The sequence below is a fragment of the Gasterosteus aculeatus genome, chromosome 13, assembly GCF_964276395.1.
Source record: "Gasterosteus aculeatus chromosome 13, fGasAcu3.hap1.1, whole genome shotgun sequence".
Lineage (NCBI taxonomy): Eukaryota > Metazoa > Chordata > Actinopteri > Perciformes > Gasterosteidae > Gasterosteus > Gasterosteus aculeatus.
In genome coordinates, this window is record NC_135701.1 from 13167520 (window position 1) to 13182441 (window position 14922).

A 14922-nucleotide genomic window follows, 5' to 3' on the forward strand; every position below is an offset into this window, starting at 1 on the left:
CCGCTTGAGAGTAGGCAGATATAAGCAAAAACAACAGAACTACACAAAATTGAGCTAAATATGATTTTATTCGGGTACATTTTTAACAATTTAAATAATAAAAAAAATGTCATGTCATGTTTATATTTTACGATCAGTCGGACATGTGTAAAATAGTTAATAGAGCAAAAATATCATTAACAGCCATAGAGCCATCCATAAATGTCCCTCACCTCGTCCAAAAAAGGTTGAGTCCAGCTCATTAACAAAAAACAACATTCATCACAAAAAAACAACAATATCACAAAGAGTCAGCGAGCCAGTTGTCAATAGCTCTCTCATTGGCTAATGCATCTTTTTGCCAATCTACATGCCACCTGAGGTTACCAATGACTTGGCTGTAGTTTCTCCCCAAACTATATTGCCAGGCACCAAATGATTTTTTATTGTAGAGATGGACAGCAGCAGAGACTTTTGGATAGTCTACAATACTACGCAATAGCTTGTCCAGCTGTGCCTCCACATCTGGACGTATGAGAGCTACGTTATGAAGTTCTTCCTTGTCCCGTGTTATGTCTGCAAACAGAAAATACCAAAAAATCAACCATTATTCTTAAAAGCACGGGAGGCTTGAGAAATTGATGTGTTTGTTTCTGAAGTCAGGAACTCACCAAAAAGCTGCGGGGGGACACTCAGTCCATCTGCATAGGCGATATATTTCCACCGGCCACTTCTCAGCATGTATGTGGAGGCATTGACATTACAACCATGATATTCACTGAGAACCCAGTCTGGACGTCGCTTCCTGGAGAAAGTGCGGGCCTTGGACAGCAGCGGAATGAGCGTGTGGCCACTGAGAATGCCTTTTACTGATATACCAGCAATGTCTGCAAAACATTACATAACAATCTAAATGTACTAGTGCTTTTATTATATTGCTTTGACAGACACCATGCAAACGACTATAACAAGTCAAACCTTTACATTTTGATCTGATGTTTCTGTCTACTTCCTTACCCAGCACGGTGGGATAGAGATCAACCAAGGACACAAGCTCGTTGACCTGCAGGCCGGACATCAGCCCGGGCCCCGTGACCAGCAGGGGAACATGGGAGCTGCCCTCAAACATTGACATCTTGTAGAACTGTCGGTGCTCCATGGCAAGCTCACCGTGGTCAGCCGTGAAGATCACAACGGTGTTGTCAAGTAGGCCGGTCTCTCTCAGAGCTGAAACCACTTGGCCTGGTGAGACAGAATAACCACGGAGGTGCTGCAATATTTTTACTTGATTCAAAGCCTTTATTCAAGCGCAACTGGTGGTAAAGACGTACTCTAGAAAGGACATTTTAATCTCCATATACTAATGTACTTACCGTTCCTTTATGCCTTTTTTTTTAATTCAGGGAATGTTCACTAAGAATAATTCAAGTGAAGTAGCCAACTAGTTTTGCAATGCGCCTGTTTGATAGCCTGAGTGGTATGATTGTACATGATGGTTGTGCTGCAAACACGGTGACAAAAAGTCTCTGCAACTGTACTTTTTTCCCCTACGTTTTGTTTGATTCCTTGAAACTGAGATAAAAACGGCCCCTTGCTGGTTTGGTGCGGCTTTGTTAGTTATCACTGTTTGAACTTGAGTTTAGCTTTGAGTTCCAACCTCCTGCCGGGAGGGTCCTTCCCCTCGTGATTTACTTCTGTAAACTAACCCAGCATGGCATCGGCTTCAGCGCACATGGCGTAATAGTAGCCCCTTATCCTTTTGATTTCCTCCTCAGTAAAGTCGCCACTGCAGTTTTTGGTGGAGGTGGAGTAGTAGTCGACAGGGTGCATGGCAGAGGTAGGCAGCCATTTAGGCACAGAGATGAGCTCAGTAGACACCTGTGTGTGTGAAATAAAAACAACAACTTGTTGATGATTTATATGAAGACATACAACAGGATTCTCTAAAAATGGAGAGAAAATATTCACGTAGGAAAAGGAGCAGCATGCCTTCGTCAGCCAGTATGGGGAGGTGAGGAAGGTGGATCCTCCCGCGTTGGGCCCCAGGGACTCGGTTTCATAGGGGTGAGGTAAATTGAGGCCAAGATAAAGTGCGAAGGGCTGGTGCGGGGATGCAGCTCTCTGGTGGATCCACTGTGTAGCCTTGTCTGTGTTTTCCCAGTCTTTTCTCATGATCCGCACAGTTGACATGTTCCCGACAAGTTGCGTAACAGGCCGGCCCTCTTGGCGCAGGAGGAACTGAACATCTCGTGTCCAGGCCTCCACTCGATTACTGCAGGAGTTGCAGAAAAATACAAAGAAAAAACAAGAAGCACGCTGCGGCACAAAAGAAATGGGAAGCGGAAGTGGAAAGAAACAGGAGAGGACAAGTACCCAAAGAGTTGATTCACGTTGATCTAAAGAATAGCTTCACGCGTAATGTTAGTCATACACACTCTGAGTGTATGAGTTATAATATGGATCTGAGTTTGATTTGAATAGGGATGAGATGCGGTGACAGTGGCGGCCTACCTGACAGAGTGACTCCCTGAGGTGTAGTCCAGCTTGCCCATAGACTTGGTCAGGTATCCATTCGCCTCCAGCAAATCCATCCATGTTGTTGCATTAGCATCAAGGCACTTGTAGTTGTTCCACGACTGAGTAAGGTGAACAAACTGACCGCTCCACATTGCTGTAATGCAAATAGTAAACAGCAGACATGTATTATTCTACATGTTAATAAGTATTACAATATATTCCGTGTACCTGCTCTTGAGGGGCAGCAGATGGGGGAGTTGGTGTAAGCACTGAGGAACGTGGATCCAAGCTCCCTGAGGTAGTTTACATATGGCAGCTGAACTACTTTGCTGCCAGGATCAAAGGTCAATCGGCCATCCTGCAAAAAGAGGAAAACTAACAATTAGGCTCAAAGCCACACAGGTACACTGTCTGAAAACGGTTGACATTTTAAAGGATAAACATCTCTGTATGGGTCTTAATCTTCTAGAGCTACACGTCTGTTCTTGCATATTGCTTCAGGCAAGACTAAAAGTGAGCTACTACTTCTGTAAAGCACTGTAACTTAATTTAGACTCACAAATGCATCACTCATGACCATCATGATGTTGGGTTTGGTTCCATTTCGGTACAAACTTTCAGCATAAGTTTGACAAAGGAATATCAAAGCACATATCTGTATTTTCATGTCAGCGGTCCACCCCCTTGCGATTTAGTGATTTGCTGTCGTATAAACCGAGATTTCTGGAGCGAGCAATAAATGTCAGAGGCAACTTGACTGTTTATGACAGTAACTCGCGAATCTCGGAGGATTTACGTAAACATCCGGGTTTAGCTTTCAAAATAAGAGTTGTTTCGTTTGAGTAAAACGGAAAACGGTTCACATGTAGTGATGAACTGAGTACTCGAGAGGGCAGTATTTATCTTTTAATAATACATACATGCTGCAAAATGTTGTTGAGTTGGCTATGTCATGACCACCATTTCAACTACGGGTACTATTGGTGCATTATTTATCACAAAGAGGTTTCCTGTGTCTGTGAACTCCTTAATATACGGTTAAATGAATAAAAACATGAATACTACAATATAAATTCCTATGAGTATGCGTCAGGCCATTTTTTGTTGGGATAGAATATGATTTGGTTTTCAATTTCTTGTATTAATCGCGATCCATTTGAATCATGCATTGGTGCTTGATACGTATCTTGGAAATTAGGAGCTCCATACACAAACAAGTCCCCATTATGGATGAATTCTGCAAAGAAAATTCTATTACTGAAATATATGTGTTGCCTTGTAAATAACCAAAATGCATTAGCATTGAAATTACGTGTTTTGTGAAAGCAATGCACGTTAAGTTTTTTTGCTGTGCAACAGGTGATGCCGCGGCTCATTTTTAGAAGCCTTGGTGGTCCACTAGATGGCGTTTTGGGCCTCATAGTTGTTTTTCTGTCAACTGTGAGTTCAACACAATGAGAAATCCCAACCCCCCTCATATGTGCATGGACCATCTTAGTCTTAGCACAAAAACAAGATATGCTAGGTGAATAAAGAGGAAGCTTTTCTAGAAGCCTGCTCCCCCCTTAAATCCCCAAAACAGATTATCTAGCAACTCTACGAGGTCTAAGCTGCAGGAGTCGTTCACTTGTCAGCAGTTGTTTTCTGTTGATTGCAAAGCGATGTAAATACTAATGTGCCTGTATATATTTGAAATGAGGCCATATGTGTGGATTATATGACAGATTAATGTATGGATTTGTACATTCCTAGAACAAAGGCTGGAAGATGCCAATAACACACTCAGGGGTGATTTGCCATGTCTGAACGGTTATCATACAATCACATATAATGAAGAGAAGAATTGAGGAATGAAACTGTTTGAATGATGTAAACGTTTATTTCTGATACAAGAAATGACCCGTGCAATCCCACCCTCTTAAAGCTCTTGCGGTATCTCAATGCAGTCGTTGAGCTGTTTGAACCAAACTTATCATTTGGCTCGAAGCCCCACTTCTCTGCCTCGCTCCGGAAGGCGGAAGGAGGGGGCAGCGGGAGCCCCGCGCATGCGCACCGGGTTGTTTTTCACACAGCCCGTCGCTTAAAGTGAGCTGAGCTACGGGGGTTTCCTTGTCTTTGACTGGAGACCATCTAGCTGAGAGGCGGACGATAACAGCATCCCTTGCTGTTATTCAGCCATCACACATCTCAATGAACTGCTCGCACAGAAAGCACTCGTCGTGCCTCCTGCTTTTTGCAGGGCAGAGATACTGATCAGTGTCTAAATACTGCATTTTTTTTCTTATGAAATTATTTTTTTCATAGACTTTTTTTTTTTCTTTTCCACCATGGTGCTAGGAAAGGTAAAGAGCTTCACGGTGAGCTACGACTGTCTCAATGACAGCAATGTCCCCGTCTTCTCCAGCGGGGACTGCGTCTCAGGGAGGGTGACCATCGAAGTCACCGGAGAAATCCGCGTCAAGTCGCTCAAAATCCACGCGAAGGGATTTGCGAAAGTTCGTTGGACTGAATCGAGAAACGCTGGATCCAACACTGCCTACACCCAAAACTATACGGAAGAAGTGGAATATCTAAATCACAAAGACATCTTGATCGGGCACGAGAGAGGTAAGAGTGTGGTTTTATTTTCGCATCGCAGAAGTTTTAGAGAAACTGTCCGATGCTCTTTTGTGCTGATTGAGGACCAAGTTAACTGGAGGATGCTGTGACCAGGAAAGTCCCCATCGGGGATAATAAAGCGGTAAAATACGGTTTTAGTATGGGTTTGGATTTCACAGCGAGAAGGATTCGATGTGATGGTATTCGTGCAATGGACTAAAGTGATACTGGCTCCATAGATCTCCATCGGTACTTGTTTGTGTCAAGGTGTCAGTGAATTGACAGCATCTCGGGCATCTGCATTTTTCCCAGTATTTCAAGGGTAAATCACGCTTTTCGAGACACAGAGCTGTAGACTAACGATTTGCCCCGATGTACCTTTAGCTTTGTAAGACATTTTAATCGTGGAAACGCATCATATGTGGCGTTTCTTTGTAGCTTTTCTTAAGTTTCCACCCATTGTTCAAAGCGGTTCAATCCTGTTCAGAAAACTGGACCAGGGGGGGGCGGAGCTACGCGCACGACCCGCCCTCGCCCGCGAGCTATTGGCTGAGGTGCTCATGTGTGTGGCAATGACATCACCTTCTTGCAGAGACTGACAGAAGATTCTGCAACTTTTCAATTAAGTAAACACCTGCAGGATAGAAGAGAAAAAAAAGAATCAACAGCAGTGCCTGTTGTTGCATTCGAAATATGTTGCAAATCCGCGGTGGAGCTACAAAGCAGAAAGGTTCCGTTTTTTCTTACATTGAAAACGGATTTCCTCTGCAGGCTTGTGTTTAGCTGCAGTACGACGATGCATTGCTCCATTGTCAGGAGCTTTTGTGCCCCACACATATTTGCAGAGCGGTCGATGTTTAATCACCTTTCAATAAATCCTTTAGTTTTACGGTCATCTCGGCGGTGTGGCCGATGAGCTGGTTTAGGGTTTTGCCCACAGCTAATAGCTTAAGTTACTATCCGAAGAGCTGAGGTTTAGAAATGAAGTCTATATATTAATGCAAACAAAACAATGCTGCTACTTGAACCCAAACGCGTTATTTAGCTCTTCGCCAAACGTTCCTCTCGCGACGGGGCGGATGAACCGCCGGTGTTACGTACAATCTCGCTCGTAGTGGCTGCGGTTGCGTCGCGCAGTGAATACGTAATGAGCGCAGAGCGGCGGTGTGGAAGCTGCTCGCACCGGTTCAGGCCGGTCTCCTCCTGCTGGAGTCTGCGGTTTGACTGACAGCTCCGTACTTGTTTACCACACGGCTCCTGCTGCTGCTGCTGCTGGGGGAGGGAGTGCTGAGCTGGCAAAAAGCTCACCGGGCCTCTCTTTAGAATACGCTCTTGTTTTGATTGAAAAATAAATCTATAAAGTTTATACGATTTTTATGAGCATTTCGACGATGTGAAAATTTCCTCTCCTCCCTTAAGATATTCTCTTGTTTTTTTGGGGGGGGGGGAGGGGTTTAGAGATGAACGGAGGAAAAAGCTTGGTCCTTGTTGACACGATGGATTTAACTACCGATTAGGATTTAATTCTTGCCACATAGAGCTCAGTTTCCCCCAGTAACAGCATAAGTATCTCCATCATGCCACAATGGGATCCCTCCGACTTAGTGCTTTTGGTTGAACAAAGAGCTATCTTGCACGCTCAGTTTCTTAAAACAACCAAATAATTTAATGCGCACTTAATATTAGTCTGCTGCTCATCTCTCAATACATCCCTTTCTTACAGACAGACATGTAAAATACGCTTATTCTCTTTTGTCTCCCCCACCCTGTGTTTTTGGTATGACTTTCAGATGCCTTCGTAGAGCATTTTGCCCAGGTATGGTATACAAGGGTTTGGAATATTGTCCTCCTTGTTTTTCAGACGATGACAACTCTGAGGAAGGACTCACCACTATCCATTCAGGGCGACACGAGTATGCATTCAGCCTCGAGCTTCCACAGACGTAAGTGTCTTCGTACTACACGCCAGCCAGATGAATCCGTAACATCGGCATCGTTCAGCCGGAGCCTATCCGAGCTTTTGACGGGTCGTACAACCGCTTGATTTTTCTTTTCCTCCTGTCTTCCTTCCTGTAGACCTTTGGCTACCTCTTTCGAAGGGAAACATGGCAGTGTGCGCTATTGGGTAAAGGCAGAACTCCACAGGCCGTGGCTCTTGCCCATGAAGACCAAGAAGGAATTTACAGTCTTTGAGCACATTGACATCAACACTCCATTATTGCTGGTAAGTTGTCATAATATTTCAATTTGTGAAGTGATGGTACTCAGGGTATGGGACCCGGAACAGAGTAGTCAAGGGCAATATTTCAGAGAAATCTCATTAGAAATGTTCTAATGAATCTTTGTTCTTTTTTTTTTTTTTCTCCAGTCACCACAGGCCGGCACAAAAGACAAGACGCTTTGCTGTTGGTTCTGCACCTCAGGTCCTATTTCCCTAAGTGCCAAAATTGAAAGGAAGGGATACACCCCAGGTGAGTTTGTTTGTTTGTTGCTCCAACACATTGATGGTAGATGAAGTATTTTACTGTCCAGATCAATGCATTTATTAGTAATGACACGCCAGATGGAAAGATCACTACCTTTTGATGGTAATGCAGAGAAACATCAACTAACTTCCCCACCATCCTCGCTGACTCTTGTAGGAGAGTCGATCCAGATCTTTGCCGAGATTGAGAACTGCTCATCCCGCATGGTGGTGCCGAAGGCGGCCATCTACCAGACCCAGACCTTCTATGCCAAAGGGAAGATGAAGGAGGTCAAGCAGCTGGTGGCTAACCTGCGGGGAGAGTCTCTGTCCTCGGGCAAAACTGAGACCTGGAGCGGCAAGATGCTGAAGATCCCACCTGTCTCACCCTCCATCCTGGACTGCAGCATTATCAGAGTCGAGTACTCCCTCATGGTGAGTGCGGTCTTCCTGTATTTGGCCTACTCTGACACTCTGAAATGGTGTTCTGTATCCAGAGATCATTGGCAAAGACACAAAGGGGATTCTGTATGGCAGTTTTCGGTTGACCCTAATGTCACCATTTCTCCGCACTAACGTCGGTACAGAATCAATATTTCCACTAAGCAAACACCTCTCCACACAAAAGGACCAGGCTGACTCAGCCACCATTGCCAAATCTGGCCCTTTGGATGGCACCAGGTGTTCTCTCGACATGCCGCTAAGAGCATTATCCCAGGTTATCTTTGGTAACACCTGCCCTGACGGGTGCTTATGACCTCTTTGCCTCACGAACAGACAGCCACCAGACGCCGCCTCTACCTGCGTAAACAACTGACCTCAATTCATAGACACACATAATGTCGAACAACTGCACAACCCGTTCAGCCCAGACCAGCACATTTTGCTCCGCTCATTGCAGCGCATTTATTGTACCTCACAATGGCGTGCAGATTCTAACCCGCTGTGGTGATTCGCTCAGGTTTACGTGGACATACCTGGGGCAATAAACCTCTCCCTGAACCTGCCGCTGGTCATCGGGACGATCCCTCTCCACCCATTCGGCTCACGTACCTCCAGTGTCAGCAGCCAGTGCAGCATGAGCTGGCTGGGCATGGGTCTGCCTGAGAGGCCTGAAGGTAGGTCCAAACCTCGCGCTCATGATTCACACGGTTAACTCAAATTCTGGGTGCACTCATTGACGATGCTAACGTGTGGCTCCCCGTCCCTCCGCAGCTCCTCCAAGCTATGCAGAAATCGCGACAGAGGCGCAGAGGCAGAGCAGTCGGGACGTCCCGGCGGCGCGCGAGGAGCTGGACGGACCTCTCTTCGCCTACATTCATGAGTTCCGCTTCCAGCCTCCTCCTCTGTACTCTGAGGTGAGCACCGGATGACATTTTGTTTGCATTTCTATTACTGGCCCAAATTAAATTCGCTCCGGATTTCAATAAATTAACCTCCTTTTTCTTGTCTCCTCTCCAGATTGACCCGAATCCAGATCACGCCAGACGTACAGAGGAGCAAAGGCTTGACGCCTGTCCATCACGCTGAAGGGTTTTCCTGAAAATCCCCCCCACCGACGTGGGGGATCTCTAAAGAAAATTGCTTTCAAGGCTCAGCTTTGTTTATTTTTCTCCAACAACAATGTTCACTCAACGCTGTTGACATCAAGAGAAATACAAAGTGTCCAACCAACCAACAAAGACCCACAGTTGCGTTGGGTTGGACAAATTTGTTCCTGCTTCCCTCAGCAAGAGAAACCGGATCCACCAGTTTGGGCCATCGCTTCCTTCCTGTGTCAGCCTGCTGAGGGTGGAAGGTATACAGATGAACACATTTCAGTCTGTATGAAAAACCCAACTGGTAGCGAGAGCCCCGGTGATAGTGTTGACAATGACAACAAAGACTCGGCAAGGCTCGGCCCGCCAAGCTTCTCTCTAACTCCTGATTCTTCTGTGCTCGTGGCACATACGCACATGGCTCCTCACGCAAAGGAGGACCGATCTTGTCCGAACTTCAGCAAAGTAACCTAAAGAAAACTCAACAAAAAGAGTAATAGATTCAGCGTTCGATCCACCACAGTCTGCATGAATGCGAGCATTCTGCAGCCAACAAAGAGCAAAGAGTAGGTCCTCCTGCCTCATTTTTTCTTTTTTTTTTTGCACACTTTATTCTTTACTTGATCTGTGTTGCTCTGTTTAATGTTAGTTGGGAAAAAAATAGGACGCGCCAGACTACGAATAAGAGACTGCAGGCTAAACTTTGTGTAACGCTGACGACAGGATTTGATTTTTGGGAAGAAAAAAAAAGATTGACGAGAACACTGCACTGAATTTGTTTATGATTTTTTCTTATTCTCTTTATGACATTTCCTGACTTAAGACAACTAGACTGGACTTTCGTAGCACACTATCTTCATCTTTTAAGATGTTACCTCCTCAGCTTTGATCCTCCCCTTACAGTTGACATCTTTTTTTCTCTTTTTGTATTTAGCTCCAATCATAGACTAGCTTTTAGCCTTTATTGTGTTGAGGTTGCTCTGGATTTGGACTGGGAGGGTTGCAGACCTGCATTGTAGCTACGGAGAAGTGTGTGTGTGTGTGTGTGTGTGTGTGTGTGTGTGTGTGTGTGTGTGTGTGTGAGAAACAAAGAGAGTTGTACATTGTGGAGGGACTCGCCTCACCCTAATTACCTGCAGCCCCTCTACTCCCGATCACAGAGCAAGCCAGGCTTGCAAAACTGTCCAAACCGCAGTCTCAGGTGGTCGTCTCACTTGCCAAACAGTTGGGGTAAAAATGTTTGGATTTTTTTAATTGCACTGTTAAAAAGTAATGAAAGTTTTCGTTTTTAACTACCAAAACAAGATGGAACTGCAGAGAAGCAAGGCAGCTTTCTGAGATTAATCACATTCCCTTTTTGTCCTGCTGCACTTGCCCAGTTCATCCAACCAACAGTTGCATTTTACCAGACCAGTGAAGCCAGGACGCTTGCTATGAAACTCAAAGACGAGAAAGCGGAGTACTTCTGCTTTAACGGAGCAAACCCAGACAAATTAAAAGCTGGGGACGTTGCTAAACCTCTGTTTGACTGCTCAGAACAAGTAGTGGTAGGTTGACACGAGTAATACATTGGTTTTCTAACTCATTCAACACTAAAGACCAGCTGTAACAGAGGTTTGACATAGTCACAAAAAAAAAAAAAAGAATAGATGCACTTTTTTGATAAGAAACAAAAAGCGTTGAATGGAAAAGGTCTGGGGATGTAATTGTTTGGTACTAACCAGTAAAGCAGTGTTGTATAGGACCTGGATGAATTGTTAGATTTCTTTTTTTTTAAGATTAGTGACTTTTTAAAAGAAGTTTACATTTTTAAAACGTAGCTGACACAAGTTTGTATGTGTTGTGTTTGTGAGTCTGTGTGTGTGTGTGTGCGCGCTCTTATCGGGATCCAGCTGACGACTAAATATCTGACAGAAATCGACAAACTGCAAATTAAAGTGATCTTATCTCAGTGGCCTTGACACAGAAAAGACCTGATCATAAGTCACAGTGTCTATGATAACTCTTTTTCTCTTATGTTTGTTCACCTTAGTTTGTTTTCGACCTTTCCGTGTTCATTCAAAAGGACAAAAAGGGAAGAGGGAAAAAAAAAAGGTTTTCAGGAAATAATATCCTGCACAGCTTGTCTCAATTGTGCTATTTTCCTGAAGCTGATGAGGGGTTACTATTTCTTCCTTTTTTTTCACGTTTTTCTGAACGTTCATATAGTTTGCTTCCTAGTTTAACATGCAACCTCCCTGACCAGTCTCACCCCCCCAAGGTGGGGGCCGCTGTTGATCAGCACCCTTCCGACTAGCGGCGTCTTCTACTATCCTGATGTAGTTGTTTGCAGTTCTTTGGACTTTTATCTTAGGGATATTGAATCAAGCTACACAATAATGAATAAGCTTATATATTTGTTTCAGGTTGGTCAATTCCATAGTCCATTTGCTCGGGCCGCAGAGTAGTCCAGTGTCAAAACTAAGCTAAACCCCTGACTTGATAAAGGCAGGAACTGAAATGTTCAGAGATAAAGAACCTGGGAAATGGTATCTGAAACATTTTAGAAACAAAGTGCAATATTGCTCACTGAATTTTCTTTATTTCCCATTTGTATGTTTGTTTTTAGCATTTTTTGTCTCAATTGTCACAATGTATAGATATTCTATGAATATACTATGTTCTGAATGGCTTAACTTTGTCTAGTTCTCCTCTTTGATTTGAATAAACGTTACGTTGAAAATTACAATGAACTGTCATGTGAGTCTTTGCAAAAAAATACAATTAAACAATTGTACAGGACACACTTAAATGTATTGACAAATGATTGGAATCTATTTAATCTGGGTGAGGACGGTTTCAGATAAATTGCTATAAATCAGATGCTTATTAGGAAATGTTGAATTATAGTTCTGCTGTTGCACAATGAATATGGATGAGTCACACCGCACGCCTCTCTATGAAACTCAACGAAACCTGATAGAGGGTGACGGCGAAACACATGATTTGTTGATCACTGCTGAAAGATGCACGCACAAGACGTGCATGCCGCTCTGCTGCAGAGTAATGATGGAGCGATGGAGGAGGTATCGTCATCAGACCTTTTTCTAAAATTGTATCATTCAAACATAATCTCAATCTTCAAGCACAAGTATTGTTTTGCGCTGCATGGCTATTTGTTTTCTTTCATGTAGAAGTAGCACTTCAAATTTTGAAACATTTAACCAATCCCGTAGTCTATTGGAAATTGTTGTTGCTTGATTTGTTACAAGTACATTTTTAACATGGTCTATTTTTAAGCGACTGTCATTCTGGGACAAGTTTGCCTTCACAAATATGCTATTCATAGCAGGTGATCAATTTTACTTGTAGTGAATTGAGTTTTGTAGTAAGTCTACGCCATTTACAATCAATTCATTCAAGAGACCTGTCTGAACAAATGAGCTCAGCCGTCTCCATCACGGCGTGGCGGTGAATGGCTTCTGATTCTGATTCTAAATGAGTCTGATGTCTCGCAGAAAAAGTTACTAAACTAAATTCCATGAAAGAAAAATAATGAATGTCATTGCAACAGGAAAACTGACATGTTTAAAACATATATAAATGTCCTCTGTTACACATGGTCCCGAAGTAACTGTCATGAAGAAAATAATAAAACCTGTTAACATTTACTCAAAACTCAAAAAAACAAAGTGACAATCTTTGCAAATGATCAATTTGAGCATCATCAGTGATGACTCAGCTGCCCTGTCAGCTTTGACCAAGCACTTCAGTGTGCCTTTGTCCCGTCCTGTTCCAGCCTCCCTCTGGCTATTGTGGGCCCAGGCCTTTGTGGGTGTCTGACCCCTGCAGAAAAAGAAGTTGGGGATTATTGAGGGAGAGCATAGATTGGTGCAGCATTCATATATGTGTGCATGTGTTGATTGCACAAGCGCTGACACCACACAGGCCTCAGCTGTCTCTTCTCACCAGCTAATCCCTCTACCCAGAAGCCTTCTCTGATACAGAGGTTCTCAGCAGCTCACGGTGACCAGGCAAGTCCTCCATAGATTGGAGGGGTGGGGCTGCACTGAGGCCCCTGTGCGCCTGTTTGCCAGTGCTGTATCATCACTGTGACATAATAGAAATACTCACACACACACACACACGTCTGCCCTGAGGCGGGAAGCGCAGCATCGATGCAAGCCCACACATTCCTCAAAACAATGGAACAACCAGTAGTACCACACGTCTGAAAATGTTACGCAGGAGCGGATCCACATGGATACCGCTTAATAAATGTACCGTAACTACTGTTTTATTGAACCAGATCAAACTAAAAAGTCATTTCAAATATTGTAAGTCTGATAAAAAAATTCTTACGTTACGTTAGTGATTTAGTGGTTTTGTACCTTACATCTAGGTCATACAGTCTGACCTTTGCAGCCGGTGACTTGAATATTTGACTGACCTGAGATGCTTTTTATATATAATTAACACACACACACACTATGTAAATTTGACTGCTTTAATGTCTCACTTTCAAACATGATTTGTTTCTTAAATATTGGTTTCTTAATATTAACAGATGACATGTGACTGTCACGAATGGGGGACAGGAGACAGCCGTGAGGTGAGTTCAATGGAAGCAGACGGAGATATGAGGAATAGGCAGGCAGATGATCAGGATGGAACGTTAACAGGAGGGTAGTCCGAGTTCCGGGTTACGGACTGGAGGAGAGTCCCTTGGATCAGCCGGTAGGGATTCAGGTACGTAGCTTGGAGTTTGTGGTGTCCTGTAGAGACGAGACCAGACACTGAGTGTGTGAAGAGGAGCCGAATATAAAGGGATGTGAACTGATGAGGTGCAGGTGACGATGAGTAGAATTCAGGGGACTGTAAACGAGTGGGAGGAGTGAGTGAAGCTGGTGGGATCCTGACAGTGACGATAAAGACTTCATGCAGTCTTTGGCACTTGGGCTTCTGCCGTGACGATAAACCCCCCCTGTGGAGTCCGGACACTGGTGGTGGTGTTGGCTAATGACGCTGATAGAATGATGAGTTGATGAATCTGATGAAGATCGGGCAGAGATGGGGAGGAGTGATGCATAAGGTAGATGGTATAAAGAGACGGCTGATCCATACAGCTGATATCCTGACAGCACTAACACTGACCAAAGGCAAACGAGGAGTCGGCTTTAGATGAATGAGAGATAAACTGTAGGCGTAGGCATGCAAGAGTACAGCCTTCCTGTCTGAATTTAGCTTTAATTTCATTACAACAAGGAAGGCCAATATTTCTCTAAGAATTTGATGTTTTCTAATGAACCAGCATACAGACAAACAATAATTGGCTATAAAGATATATGTATATGTTTGTCCCTTGTGGGTGTTCCACAGACAGCTTCACCTTGCTTTTTTGAAACTGTCATTTTGTGCTGTTTGCGCCTTTAGCTGCCAGCCAGCAGCTCATTTAATGCCATTTTGTCCGATAAATCTTTAAACTAACATCTTAATTTTAATGCAGAATAGTTTGTTATTTGTGTAGATGCATGTGTCAACACCCTTCCAGTCTTCACTCATATAGTTCTGCAGAGGAAAGATCAGAAATAACAAACAAACAGGGGACTTCACAGAATAAAGAATGATCACACTATCACCTTTAAAAGATTCATGCATTCATGCAGACTTGCAGTTACTACCTCCTGTAGGTAAGAACATCAAATAACACCCATCACTGGAGCTTTTTACGAAGCATTTCTAATAAAAACTCGTTCTCTCTCTCACGCACGCAGACACAATCACACATACACACACACACAGCAACAGCACTGCAGACAGTGTGCCGTCTGTCCTGGGGACAGACTT

The 14922-nt window shown here is 43.9% G+C and overlaps 2 protein-coding genes and 1 long non-coding RNA gene across 6 annotated transcripts; 1 reads left to right on the top strand and 2 right to left on the bottom strand.

Moving 5' to 3' along the window:
* Positions 1-49: 49 nt before the first annotated feature.
* On the bottom strand, positions 50-3357 carry arsk (arylsulfatase family, member K). 3 transcript variants are annotated; one of them, XM_040196613.2, is made up of 8 exons: positions 3056-3357; positions 2725-2854; positions 2491-2650; positions 1969-2251; positions 1686-1857; positions 997-1221; positions 651-866; positions 50-555 (listed from the first exon to the last, which is right to left on the bottom strand). In XM_040196613.2, exons 1-8 carry the CDS (start codon positions 3161-3163, stop codon positions 281-283), a joined length of 1569 nt encoding a protein of 522 aa, XP_040052547.1. In that variant the 5' UTR covers positions 3164-3357; the 3' UTR covers positions 50-280. The 3 variants fall into 3 exon arrangements, with proteins under 3 accessions (XP_040052547.1, XP_040052548.1, XP_040052549.1); XM_040196614.2 differs by having other exon boundaries at positions 1150-1221; positions 3056-3332; XM_040196615.2 differs by having other exon boundaries at positions 1969-2295; positions 3056-3281.
* A 1184-nt stretch (positions 3358-4541) lies between these two features.
* Positions 4542-11824, top strand: arrdc3a (arrestin domain containing 3a). 2 transcript variants are annotated; one of them, XM_040194876.2, is made up of 8 exons: positions 4542-5103; positions 6956-7037; positions 7171-7318; positions 7463-7565; positions 7737-7993; positions 8520-8676; positions 8774-8916; positions 9020-11824. In XM_040194876.2, the coding sequence occupies exons 1-8, from the start codon at positions 4824-4826 to the stop codon at positions 9086-9088; spliced, it is 1239 nt and encodes a 412-aa protein (XP_040050810.1). In that variant the 5' UTR covers positions 4542-4823; the 3' UTR covers positions 9089-11824. The 2 variants fall into 2 exon arrangements, with proteins under 2 accessions (XP_040050810.1, XP_040050811.1); XM_040194877.2 differs by having other exon boundaries at positions 4551-5103; positions 6885-7037.
* Positions 4608-6242, bottom strand: LOC144386407 (uncharacterized). The gene is made up of 2 exons (XR_013452125.1): positions 5842-6242; positions 4608-5728 (listed from the first exon to the last, which is right to left on the bottom strand). It is a non-coding gene; the product is annotated as an uncharacterized LOC144386407 (long non-coding RNA).
* Positions 11825-14922: the final 3098 nt, after the last annotated feature.

Coding starts and splice junctions, on each gene's coding strand:
- arsk (XM_040196613.2), bottom strand. CDS start 3,163: ATGAAAATACAGATATGTGCTTTGATATTCCTTTGTCAAACTTATGCT. Junction 2,252..2,490: donor TCAGGGAGTCACTCTGTCAG/GTAGGCCGCCAC, acceptor CAACTCCTGCAG/TAATCGAGTGGAGGCCTGGA. Junction 556..650: donor TGTCCCCCCGCAGCTTTTTG/GTGAGTTCCTGA, acceptor TTCTGTTTGCAG/ACATAACACGGGACAAGGAA.
- arrdc3a (XM_040194876.2), top strand. CDS start 4,824: ATGGTGCTAGGAAAGGTAAAGAGCTTCACGGTGAGCTACGACTGTCTC. Junction 7,566..7,736: donor AAGGAAGGGATACACCCCAG/GTGAGTTTGTTT, acceptor TGACTCTTGTAG/GAGAGTCGATCCAGATCTTT. Junction 7,994..8,519: donor GAGTCGAGTACTCCCTCATG/GTGAGTGCGGTC, acceptor TGATTCGCTCAG/GTTTACGTGGACATACCTGG.